This window comes from Anolis sagrei, chromosome Y (assembly GCF_037176765.1).
Source record: "Anolis sagrei isolate rAnoSag1 chromosome Y, rAnoSag1.mat, whole genome shotgun sequence".
NCBI classification, from domain to species: Eukaryota; Metazoa; Chordata; class Lepidosauria; order Squamata; family Dactyloidae; genus Anolis; species Anolis sagrei.
In genome coordinates, this window is record NC_090035.1 from 71,467,308 (window position 1) to 71,480,724 (window position 13,417).

Sequence of the window (13,417 nt, forward strand, 5' to 3'; positions counted from 1 at the left end):
TTGCAATACAAAAAGTATCCATTCTACACAACCAATCTGAATGAGAACAGAAACAGAGAAGAAACAGATACATTCCAAAGTGTCATACAAGAGACAGTTTAGTCTATACTAAACTAACTGCTCCTCATTGAGGACTTGAGACTTGGGCAGTGTGGGGTTGAATTCCAATAATGACAATATTTGCAAAAGTAGAGTTCGCCTTTAGAGACCAACTTCCTGAGCATAACTAATGGATACACAATCTCACAATTTTTGAATCATAGCTTGGGTAGAAACCACTTCACTCCTGTGCTTTCCCTCGCCAATGTGAATATTTTCCACATGGATTTACGAGAGAGGAAGACATTGTTTTTGGATGCTCTCCATTGACAAGGGGTTGGACTAGGTGCCCTTTGGGATTCCTTTCGACTCCAGTTCTGTGGTTCTTTTCCTCCTTGTGGTTGGCAGAGCAAGGCTTGCCTCTTGCCTTCTCCTCTAAAATTTCGACTTGAAAGCAGACTGTTTTCAGATCTTAAGTGGACTGTTTGCAGAGTTTTGATGCCTTTTTCCTTTGAACATAGAACAGTAACCCAAGTGCCTTATGGTTACCTGTTGACACAGCAACTCTCGGTGATGCAATGAGTTAAACCTTTCTGATGGCAGGACTGCTGACCAAAAGGTCAGCGGTTCACATCCGGCGAGCGGGGTGAGCTTCTGTCTGTCAGCTCCAGCTTCCCATGCAGGGACATGAGAGAATCCTCCCACAAGGATGGTAAAACATCCAGATGTCCCCTGGACAGTGTCCTTGCAGACGGCCAATTCTCTCACACCAGAAGAGACTTGCAGTTGCACCCCTGACACATGCACACACAAAAAAACACATGTTGATGCATGAATTTAATAGGTCTTTCATAGGCAAGGAATACACAAAGATGGCCTGCCATTACTTTTCTCTAAAACATAAACTACATGTATTCAAATCATAACCTGATCAGATTTTTTTTCTTTGTCAGGAGCAACTTGAAAAACTGCAAATCACTTCTGTTGTGAGAGAATTGGCCGTCTGCAAGGACGTTGCCCAGGGTCCACCTGGATGTTATGATGTTTTTTACCATTCTTGTTGGAGGCTTCTCTCATGCCCCCGCATGGGAAGCTGGAGCTGGCAGAGGGAGCTCATCCACGCTCTTGGATTTGAACCTCTGTCTATTATTATATTACCTCTGTTATTTAATACAGGAAGTATGAGTTAAACTATGTATTAATGCATTTGAATCATAACTGGATCAGATTTTTTTTCTGTGTCAGGAGCGACTTGAGAAACTGCAAGTTGCTTCTGGTGTGAGAGCATTGGCTGTCTGCAAGGACGTTGTCCAGGACACGCCTGGATGTTTTAATGTTTTACCATTCTTGTGGGAGGCTTCTCTCATGTTCCCACATGGGGAGCTGGAGCTGACAGAGGGATTTCACTCATGCTCTCCCTGGAATCGAACCTCTGACCTGTCAGACTTCAGATCATAAATGCCTCATTGGTACAGGATAATATTCCATCGAGCCTGAAAAGTGCAATTGTGAGACTGTTGCTTGAAACCTGTCCATCTTCGGTCCTGCCGGCACAAGGGTTTAACCCATTGCACCATTGGGGGCTCCTACCTGATCAGATGAAACGTGGCCTTCAATCTGGGCTGAAGATGTAGAGAACTTTTGGGGAACCCAGTAGGGCAAGCTCTTTTTCATAGGTAAAGGTTGTCCCCTGACATTAAGTCCAGTTGTGTCTGACTTTGGGGGTTGGTGCTCACCTCCATTTCTCAGCCGAAGAGCCGGCGTTGTCCGTAGACACCTCCAAGGTCATGTGGCCGGCATGACTGCATAGAGCCCCATTACCTTCCCGCCGGAGCAGTACCTATTGATCTCACATTTTCATGTTTTCAAACTGCTAGGTTGGCAGAAGCTGGGACTGACAGTGGAAGCTCATGCCTCTCCCTGGATTTGAGCCTGTGACCTTTCGGTCAACAACTTTAGCAGCTCATTGCTTTAACACAAACACACACACCCTGCATAGGTTTGTTTTTGCCTGACCTTAATTTTCTTTGTACTGCCGGATCTGTGCAAACCACCACTTCCCGGTTTTTTAATTTACTTTGAGGTTTCCAGAGGTGCGGCAGCTCTAATTTTCCATTGTGAGCTTCTCTTTCCGTTCTCTGTTTCTCTCTCGGAAGTGGTTGGTAAACGTAGCCAGATTCCTGGGTCACCTGCAGCCCAATTGCTGGCACCTTTTGCCTGGGAGAAAACGCAACGATGCAGCTTTCCGCCTGTGAAATTCTGAAAAATCTTGGACTTTCTTTCTGCTCTGATTGTTTGCAATTCCAGAATGGTTGGTGCTCCTCATGGGAGAATGAGATCATTTTGGGTGGTACGCCTCACTGTATGAAACCCACCCTCCTGGGAAAAGAAACTGGAAATGATATGCTTGACGAACTTTGGGGAGGAAAAAAGAATCAAGGAACTTTCATGATTCCAAGAGGAAAAACATTCCTGCAACCTAAAGAAGTGGAGCGGTGTTGCAATTTACACTGGAATTATTATTTTTTTTTGCCCTGGGGGTTGAAAATCCATTTGATGTCTCTCCTTATGGAAACGATTAAAAATAATAAGCTATTTATAATATTCTGAATGCATGCTTCCATCATGGGCTGCTATTGCAGGTGAGCATTGGGTTGGGAGGGAAGGATTTGGAGATTCGGCAGTAGGTTGCAGTGGTATTTGATACCTATAACATTCCAGGCATGGGTAAACTTGGGGCCTCCAAGTGTTTTGGACTTCAACTCCCACAATTCCTAACAGCCTCAGGCCCTTTCCTTCCCCCCCCCCCCCCCCTCAGTCACAATATTGTGGTCTGGGATGAGAGAAGCCTAACACTGTCATATGGTCTGGTTTCTGAATCTAGATCAGCACGGGCAAACCTGGGCCCTTACTTTACTTAGGTAATCCCTCGTTGACTAAGTTGGGAAGTCTTCCAGGAGCAGTATTCTTGTGGATCCGTAGGTGACTGTGGAGTCCTATTCTTGACCTGCATCTTCTCCCGCAGTGAGGGCATTGGTTTCCAGGTGGAAGGCGGTCTTGGTCGAGGTTGGCCTGACGCGCCTTCCTCTTGGCACGTTTCTCTCTTTCATCCTCCATTCATGACTCTTCAGGTTCTGCAGCACTGCTGGTCACAGCAGACTTCCAGCTGGAGTGCTCAAGGGGCAGGGCTTCCCAGTTCTCAGTATCTATACCAGAGTTTTTAAGGTTGGCTTTAAACCCATCTTTAAATCTCTTTTCCTGTCCACCAATATTCCATTTTCCGTTCTTGAGTTTGGAGTAGAGCAACTGCTTTGGGAGACGGTGGTTGGGCATCTGGACAACGTGGCCGGTCCAGCGGAGTTGGTGGTGGAGGACCATCCCTTCAATGCTGGTGGTCTTTGCTTCTTCCAGCACACTGACATTTGTCCGCTTGTCTTCCCAAGAGATTTGCAGGATTTTCCGGAGGCAACGCTGATGGAATCGTTCCAGGAGTTGCATGTGACGTGTGTAGACAGTTCACGTCTCACACGCGTATAGCAGGGTTGGGAGGACAATAGCTTTATAAACAATCACCTTGGTCTCCCTACGGATGTCCCGGTCCTCAAACACTCTCTGCTTCATTCGGAAAAATGCTGCACTTGCAGAGCTCAGGTGGTGTATTTCGGTGTCGATGTTGACTTTGGTGGAGAGGTGGCTGCCAAGGTAATGGAAATTGTCAATATTTTCTAATGCTACACCATTAAGCTGTATCTCTGGCATTGGGCCTTTTCCTTTTCCCCCTCAGTCACAATATTGTGGTCAGGAATGAGAGAAGCTTAACACTGTCATATGGTCCAGTTTCTGAATCTAAATCAGCATGGGCAAACTTGGGCCCTCCAAGTGCTTTGGACTCCCAACTCCCACAATTTGTAAGTCCAAAACACTTGGAGGGCCAAAGTTGGCCCATGCCTGACCTAGACTCATCAACTTGGTGTGATGCCAGCTTCTCATTCCCACCTGCTCTGCAATCAGGTGGTGCAAAAGACACCCAGGTCTCCATTGCCCTCCAAGCGCCCACTTGGGATTTCCAGTCCTGCCACTTCCAGAGGCAAGTCCCTGCAAGCCCAGTCTCGCTTTGGGAGGCCAGAGGAGGGGCCGGGGTGAGGCCAGGCCCTGAGAGAACAGCAGAGCCGGCTCCGGCAAGAACAGCCTGTCCCTGCCAAGCAAACAGCCCAGGTTGCAGGCGCTCAGGGGCAGGGCGCAGCTGGGCATTTCCTCCTCCGCGTCAAGTTGGATCCTGCCAGCAGGGAGAGGCAAAAGAGAGGAAAAAAGCTTGCCAACCCCACAGTCAGCAGGGACAGGGGGAGAACCACTCAGGAACCCCATTCCCTCAAACCACTCGGTGAGGGAAAGTTCTCAAAAGGGGGTTGCTAAGAGCCAGAGAAGGCCAAATCCCCATCTTTCTTCTCCAACTTTGAACACAAATGTTTGGAGGTTTGTGCCTTCTTCAGTGCCAAAGTCAAGTGCTTGCATGGTATACTTCTTTCCAAAGTCAAGTGCTTGCATGGTATACTTCTTTCCAAAGTCAAGTGCTTGCATAGTATACTTCTTCCCAGTGTTCCACATTTCCCTAGATCAGGAAAATAATGACATTAAATGTATTGTCGAAGGCTTTCATGACCAGAAAAACGGTTGTTGTGAATTTTTCGGGCAGTAAGAAGCCAGATCTTGAAACTTCAAGGCTATTGGATGCTAACCAAAGTGGCCAATTGGAACATTCACTCATCAGGGTCATCTGGGAGCCCCCGGTGGCACATTGGGTTAAACCCCTATGCCGGCAGGATTGAAGATCGACAGGTCGCAGGTTCGAATCCGGAGAGAGTGTGGATGAGCTCCCTCTATCAGCTTCAGCTCTCCATGAGGGGACATGAGAGAAGGTTCCCACAAGGATGGGCAAACATCAAAACATCCAGACACCCCTGGGCAACATCCTTGCAGATGGACAATTTTCGCACACCAGAAGCAACTTGCAGTTTCTCAAGTCACTCCTGACACAGAAAAAAAATCTGATCAGGTTATGATTCGAATGCATTAATACATGGGAATGTCGTTTAACTCAGACTGTCTGTATTAAATAATAGAGGTAATATAATAATAGACGGAGGTTTTAATCTGAGGAAAGCGTGAATGAGCTCCCTCTGTCAGCTCCAGCTTCCCATGTAGGGACATGAGAGAAGCCTCCCACATGGATAGTAACACATCAAAACATCTGGATGTCTCCTGGGCAGCGTCTTTTCAGACGGTCAATTCTCTCACACCAGAAGCAACTTGCAGTTTCTCAAGTCGCTCCTGATACTGAAAAAAAAAATATGATCAGGTTATGATTTGAATGCATTAATACATGGGGATGTAGTTTATGTTTTAGAGAAAAGAAATGGCAGACCATCTCTGAATATTCCTTGCCTATGAAAGACCTATTAAATTCATGCATCGACATGTTGTGTTTTGTGTGTGTGCGCGCGCGTCAGAAGTGACTTGCAGACAGCCAATTCTCTCAGAACAGAGGTGACTTGCGATTTCTCAAGTCAATCCAGATGCAAAAAATAAAATAAAACAAAAACCAGGGGCAGCTAACACCTCCCAACAAAGGACTCCCCCAAGCAGGAAGCAGCCAGGCTTTGAATCTGCAAGGCCATTCAGTGCTAATCAAGGTGGCCAATTGCAACATTCACACTTGCCTTCAACAGACAGGACAAGAAAGTTTTATAGGTCTGCCCCCCCTTCCCTCAAGCAAGATAGCCTGCGCCAGCTGGCTTGTATAGAAGTTTCTATTGCCTTCTTATCTCCGTTTCCTTATCTTCAGCAGAGTCAGCTGCTCTTTTATGAGTCAGCCTTTCACCAGATTTTGGAAAACTTTGCACAGTTGAAAAAGGAGGCTGGGAAGAACGAACCTGGGTCTCTCCAAGGCTCAGGTGGGCAACAGGGTGCCCAAGGTAAGCGTTCATTCGTGTGCAGATAATGAGGCTGGCATTGAAACAGACAACAATCTGCCCATTCCACCTCTACACATGAAAACATACATACTCCACACGCTAAGTGCAACAGGAAAACACGGAGGAGAGGATACCCAGATTCTCAGATATGTATACGAGCATTGGATCAGGACTCTGGAGACCAGGATTGGAATCCCCTCTCAACCTATTCTGAATATATCTCGCCAAGATAACCCTACAATGGGTTGGTGTAAGTTGGAAACAACTTGAAGGCAATGTGTTGTAAAAGGCTTTCATGGCAAAAATCACTTTTTCCAAGTCCAGACTGTTAGGAATTGTAGGAGTTGAAGTCCAAAACACCTGGAGGGCCAAAGTTGGCCCATGCCTGGACTAGTATGTCCTTCTAAGAGTTGCTTGCCCTCTTGTTTTGCCAATACTTCTCTTGCCCTGCTATCCACCTGGGTCAGAACCTTCCAGACCAATCCGCTGCCCCTCCTGGTTGCTTTGCCAGCTCCTTTGCAAGTTTCACATCGAAGGATTAGCTGTTCCTTGTGCGGTGCCAGGCATTGGCTTGGTCAGGCTTATTTCCTTGTGACTGAGTTGGCAACGGTCGCAAAGCAGGTCTTTTGCTGCGCATTGGTCACAGAATCACCTGGTAGGGCTGATGCTCACAACCCAACAACCCTTGCCTGAGTAATATATATTGCAGCTGGAAATCCAAACTGCAAATAGTTAGTGGGTTGTTGTAGGTTTTTCCAGGCTATATGGTCATGTTCTGGAGGCAATTTTTCTCCTGATGTTTCGCAAATAGTTAGTTTATTATTTACTATATTTGTATACCGCTCTTCTCAGCTCTCGGGCGACTCAGAGCGGATAACAATAGCAACATTCAATGCTCAAAAACATCATAAAACAGCTAAAAACAATTAAAACAATAGCATACACTCAATATAAACAAAAAAAAAACATCTAATTAGCGTCTCATAGTTAAAATCGAAATCCAGTCTCATCATCCAATTGTTCCATATTCCTATTTTCGTTGCACTCCCTGCTCGAACAACCAGGTCTTCACTTTCCTCTGAAATGTCAACAGGGAGGGAGCCGATCTAATATCTGTAGGAAGGGCGTTCCACAGCTGAGGGGCCACCACTGAGAAGGCCCTGTCTCTCGTCCCTTCCAAACGTACTTGTGACGCAGGCGGGACTGAGAGCAGGGCCTCCCCAGACGATTTTAACACCCTAGATTTGGCAAAGACAGTTCCGATTCATCCTCTGCCATCCCACTTTCCCAGCTATTTTGAGAACATCCCCATTTCTCCTCTTCCTTTCCTCCTTTGTCCTCAGCTTATTCTATTTCATTTAGACTGAATTCAAAGAGAGGAGAGGGGCTGAATCTTTTCCTTCTCAATCAGCTCTGGCAAAAGTAAACTGCTGTAGCCTTTCCTAGCTTGTGTCTTCTTCCTCATTAATATTTGTTTATTGTATCCAAAGCGAATTGAGAGTACTGTATTTTAAAAACTTGGCATTATACTAAATGACCTTTGAGCAGAAGCTTGCCACTTGGAGTGCTATATGTGCTATATGTGTTGCTATAAAGAGGTCCTCCATTGTGCATGTGGCAGGGCTCAGACTGCATTGTAGTAAGTGGTCTGTGGTTTGCTCTTCTCCACACTTGCATGTCGAGGACCCCACTTAGTGTGGCCCCATTTCTTAAGGTGTGCTCTGCATCTCGTGGTGCCAGATCACAGTCTGTTTAGTGCCTTCCAAGTTGCCCAGTCTTCTGTGTGTCCAGCGGGGAGGCTCTCATCCAGTATCAGCCATGGGTTGAGGTTCCGGGTTTTAGCCTGCCACTTTTGGACTCTTGCTTGCTGAGATTGCTGATTCTCTCACACCAGAAGCGACTTGCAACATAATTTTTGCAGACTTGATTGCAATCTTATGTTGCTTGGCAAAGCCAAACACTATGTGTATGTTGTTTTTCAATTAATCCTCTATATTTGTGCCAAACCCTCCAGCTAAATGGCCCCCAGGAGCAACCATAATCACATCGACAGGAGGATCTGAGGCCCCTTCTACACTGCCATATAAAATCCAGATAATCTGCTTTGAAATGGATTATATGGCAATGTAGACTCGTATAACTCAGTTCAAAGCAGATAATGTGGATTATCCATTTTCATAACCTGGATTATATATCAGTATAGAAGGGGGCTTGAAAAAAGCACACAGGTGCAATGGTTTGATTTATTGGACTGGGGACACTTGTGAGATCAAAGTTCGAATATCTCCTTAGACATGGAAACTCACTAATGAGCACAAGAAGATCACATTCTTTCAGCTTCAGAGGACAATAATGTCAACTCTCCTCTGAACAAATCCTATCAAGAAAACTAGCTGTGGCATAGCTAGTTAGCAGCCAGCTGCATTGAATCACTACTGACTGAGAGATCATGAGTTCGAAGCCAGCCCAGGTCGGAGTGAGCTCCTGACCATTAATAGTCTAGCTTGCTGTTGACTTATGCACCCCGAAAGACAGTTGCATTTGTCAAGTAGGAAATTTAGGTACCGCTTTATGCGGGGAGCCTAATTTAATTAATTTACGACACCATAAAACCTTCCAGCAGCATGCGTAAGAATGAGGAAGTACTCCACAAGTGGATGGTGAAGCGACAGCTCCCCCTGTGGCCAGAACTGAGCATACCCTCATAAAGCCGGCAAGCTGGAATGTTAAATTGCCTCTGTGTCTGTCTATATATTTATTTATTTACAGTATTTATATTCCGCCCTACAATGCATATATACATGGCATTGAATGTTTGCCATGTATATGTGCATTGTAATCCGCCTTGAGTCCCCTGCGGGGTGAGAAGGGCGGAATATAAATACTGTAAATAAATAAATAAATAAATAATAGATAAGCCTGAGAGTTGCCATCAGTTGGAAACAACTCAAAAGCACACAATAACAACTTTATTATTGTCTAATTTGTTTTTATTCTGTCTTTTCCCCAATAATGGGACAGAGGATCACAGAAGATTAAAACCAATTAAAAAAATTAAAAATCAGAAACCTGTTTCTTTCCATTCATGCACTGTTGTTGTTTTTTTTAAAAAAAATGTGTGCAATTAACAGCATGTAAAACTCAAAAAAATAATATTTTTTGAAAAATCACAGCATTTCTCCTCCTCTCTATCTTTAGGTTTTTCCTGTTTTGTTTGTTTGTTTGTTTTGCAACTGTGGTGGTGTCACAACAACTCTTAAATGGAGCAGGTGAGTTGCACAATTCCAGCCTTTTCTGGAGCAAAAACAGCTCAGGGCTGCCATCCTCTGATGGAAATGAGCATTGTATAGTTATACTGTACTTTGAAATGTGACCATTTCAGGAAGCTTACACTGCAGAATAAATGCAGTTTGATGCCACTGCCACTTTATCTGTCAAGGCTGTATATGATAGAATCCTGGGAGTTGTAGTTCAACAAGGACGTTGGACTTCTTTCCCCCAAAAGTTCTGGTGCCTCATTAAGCTATAAGCCCAGGATTTCATAGCATTGAGCCACGGCAGTTAAAGTGGTATCGAACTGCATTAATTCTACAGTGTAGATGAGGCATGGGCAAACTTCGGCCCACAGTTGCTAACAGTACTGGCTATTAGAAATTGTGGGAGTTGAAGTCCAAAACACCTGGATAGATGAAGTTTGCCCGTGATAAGTGTAGATGCACCCAAGATCTCCAAATCACTGGCTTTATACTTTACTAGCCGTCCTTTGCCATGTATTGCTGTGGCCCAGGCTGTGTATAAGTGTTTTGTGTGTGTATGCATGTGTGTATATATTTGTGTATATGTGTGTTTGCGTATATATATGTGGTTTTGTGCATGCATTGTAATGTATTTTTTGTTTTTTGGCTTTTGATGTCTCTTCTGCAGTGTTTTTCAATGTTTTATGAGTGATGGTTACTCATTGGCCTGATGGGTCTATTGTGTCCAAATTTGGTGTCAATTCATCCAGTGGTTTTTGAGTTAGCCATGTATAAATATGTGAGAGAAAGCCACAGAGAGGAAGGAGCAAGCTTGTTTTCTGCTTCCTTGCAGACTAGGACGCGGAACAATGGCTTCAAACCAGGGCCGTAGCCGGAAAAAAAATTCGGGAGGGGTTGAAAATTTTGCGGGGGGGTGTGTTTTAAATTTCGCGGGGGAGGGGGTTGAAACCTGCCTCCTAGCTCACACTGAGGCAAAGAGCACAGCAGGAGGCAGAGCAGCCTTCAATAGCCTGCAGCTCTGCCTGTCAACCACCTCCACCAAGTCTGGCCTCCTTAATGAGAGCATTCAACACAAACACACCCCACTTGGTTGCTTCACTACATCGGTTATTCCTGCAAGTAATGACAGTGTGAATAAATTGTCAATATTTGCTTGAGATAGTGCTTGCAGTTCTGGAGGGACTCTTATTTTTTTGCATCTCATAGACTTAGTAGCATGCGGATTGGGTTAACCAGTTAAAATTCATGAGTAAACCAGGTTTTTAAAAAAATCTGAAACATTTCGGGGGGGGGGGGTTGAACCCCTAAAACCACCCCCTTGCTACAGGCCTGCTTCAAACTACAAGAGAGGAGATTCCATCTGAACACGAGGAAGAACTTCCTGACTGTGAGAGCCATTCAGCAGTGGAACTCTCTGCCCCGGAGTGTGGTGGAGGCTCCTTCCTTGGAAGCTTTTAAGCAGAGGCTGGATGGCCATCTGTCAGGGGTGATTTGAATGCAATACTCCTGCTTCTTGGTAGGGGATTGGACTGGATGGCCCATGAGGTCTCTTCCAACTCTTTGATTCTATGATTCTATGATTCTATGATTATGTTAATCCCACAAACCAACATTACATATTTATTTATATACTAGCCGTCCCGCCACGTGTTTCTGTGTCCCAATCTGTGTATGTGTTGTGTGTTGTGTGTGTATGTGTGTGTGTATATATATTTGTGTATATGTGTATATATGTGTGTTTGCATATCTATATCTATATCTATATATGGTTTTGCACATGCGCTGTAATTTTTGTTTTTGGGGTTTTTAAGTTTCTTCCGCTGTGTTTTTCAGTGTTTTTATGAGTGATGGTCACTCGTTGGCCTGATACATGTATTGTGTCCAAATTTGGTCTCAATTCGTCCAGTGGTGGAAGGGGTTCTTTACTGAATTTATGTTTCATTACAAATCATTTTAATGAAAGAAGTAATTTTTAAAACCCTTGAAAATAAATATTTATTTATTCACATGTTATTGAAGCAAGACTCAAAAACTGCACAACTACCTATCTCCTAAAGGAAGCATGTCCACACCTTTCTTCTCCATGCACTGATAGCCAGTTCATGGTTTGCTTTCATGTTTTGGAAACAATATTCCCATTTTCCTTTGGTTTCCGATCAGCCTCTACCAAAAAGCCTTAAGTAGTTTGCACTGCGTTGCTGATTATCATTTTCACTGTATATCAATGTCGTCAAACATATCTTCAAAATTGTTAAAGAAGTCTGCATGTACTGCTTTCTCATTAGCCACTAAATCCATCAACAGACCTGTACTTCCTCCAGCCTCATCCAGGTCGACATAAGGCCCCGCGCCTTCCGGGAACATCTTGTCCACTGCCGGCTTCATGTCTCCCCTCAGCAATCCTACCGCCCGCCAACTTCCGGCCGGCAATTCGTCCAGTGGTTTTTGAGTTATGTTAATCCCACGAACAAACATTACATTTATATTTGTATAGACTAGCTGTCGCATTGATGTGGCCCAGTATGTGTATATGTGTTTTGTGTGTGTATATATGTGTATACGTATGTATATATTTGTATATATGTATATATGTGGTTTTGCGCAAGCATTGTAATGTATTTTTTTTGGGCTTTTTAAGTCCCTTCTGCTGTGTTTGTCAGTGTTTTTATAAGTGATGGTCACTTGCTGGCCCGGTGGGTGTATTGTGTCCAAATTTGGTGTCAATTCGCCCAGTGGTTTTTGAGCTATGTTAATCCCAGGAATGAACATTACATTTTTATTTATATAGATGATGTTTTGATATCCTTACAGCATGAGTGCATTTTGCACCTAAAACAGGTTACATTGAGAGCAAAGCAAAAGGAAGTCCAATCCTAAAAAGAAAGCCACACAAGAGGTTTCTATACTGATTTATAGTTTCTAAGCCAGTGGCACAGTCGGTTAAAGGAGCCCCCGGTGGCGCAGTGGGTTAAACCCCTGTGCCGGCAGGACTGAAGACCGACAGGTCGTGGTTTCGAATCCAGGGAGAGGTGGATGAGCTCCCTCTATCAGCTCCAGCTCCTCATGCGGGGACATGAGAGAAGCCTCCCACAAGGATGATAAAAACATCAAATCATCCAGGCGTCCCCTGGGCAAAGTCCTTGAAGACGGCCAATTCTCTCACACCAGGAGTCAATCCTGACACGACCAGTTAACAACCAGGCACAGCTTAACACCTCTCAACAGAACATTTTCCCAGGCTCAGCCAGGCCTTCAAATGCTAATGAAGGTGGTCAGCTGAAACATTCACACCTAGCTCCAGCAGAGAAGAGCTCTTTGCCCCACCTCAGTCATTCCACAGATATATAAACCCTTTTTCCTATTTCCAACAGACCTCACTACCTCTGAGGATGCTTGCCATAGATGCAGGCGAAACGTCAGGAGAAATGCCTCTAGAACATGCCCCTATAGCCCCTACAAGAACCTAGTTATAAAACGTATTTCCAAGTTTGTGTTCTGCCTCGGTGCATTCTGGCTTTCGAGCGCTAGAGGTCGCTGTTTCAACGCGTTTTCATAGAAGAAACAAAGGGGGCGTGGCTAAGGTTGTTTTTACTGCGCGTGACGTCAGACTGAGCGACGCAGAGAGGAGCGACAACCCGGAAACGCCTCGTCTCCCGGTGGCCGCCATATTGGCCGGCTCCCTGGGCGCCGCCATGTTTTGAGAGTCGTTCCCAGGAGCAGCAGCTGCCTCAGTGAGAGAAGGAAGGAGAGAAGAAAAGAAGGGAAGAGGAGGAGGAGAGGGAAGAGGAGAGGGGCTGCCTCCCTCCCCACCGAGCCAGCCATGTCTGAGACTTATGGTAAAGCGGATCTTAAGCGGAATGTGGGTGTCTGTGTTGAAAACTAAGTCTGGGGCCTGTCTTTTGGGAGGCCTGAAGGAATCACGAGGAGGTCAGCAGCTTTAGTGGTGGCTGAGTGAGAAATGGGGAAGGGCTGCTGGGTCTGCTAGAGTCTGTTTCTCTTCCTCTTTAAAGCAGGCATGGGGAAACTTGGGCCCTCCAGGTGTTTGGGACTTCAACTCCCACAATTCCTAACAGCCTTTCAGGGCCTGAGGCTGTTAGGAATTGTGGGAGTTGAAGTCCCAAACACCTGGAGGGCCCAAGTTTCCCCATG

The 13,417-nt window shown here is 45.2% G+C and overlaps 1 protein-coding gene and 1 pseudogene across 1 annotated transcript in view; one reads left to right on the forward strand and one right to left on the reverse strand.

The window, feature by feature from the left end:
* Positions 1 to 11,249: 11,249 nt before the first annotated feature.
* On the reverse strand, positions 11,250 to 11,656 carry LOC137095391 (COP9 signalosome complex subunit 9 pseudogene; annotated as a pseudogene).
* Positions 11,657 to 12,892: 1,236 nt separating this feature from the next.
* LOC132780109 (ras-related protein Rab-4B) overlaps positions 12,893 to 13,417 on the forward strand; it is a 28,772-nt gene continuing 28,247 nt past the window's right edge. The window contains exon 1 of the mRNA XM_067461745.1: positions 12,893 to 13,104. Coding sequence (XP_067317846.1) covers positions 13,089 to 13,104 — 16 coding nt within the window. The 5' untranslated portion in view covers positions 12,893 to 13,088. The remainder of the gene's footprint in view (positions 13,105 to 13,417) is intronic.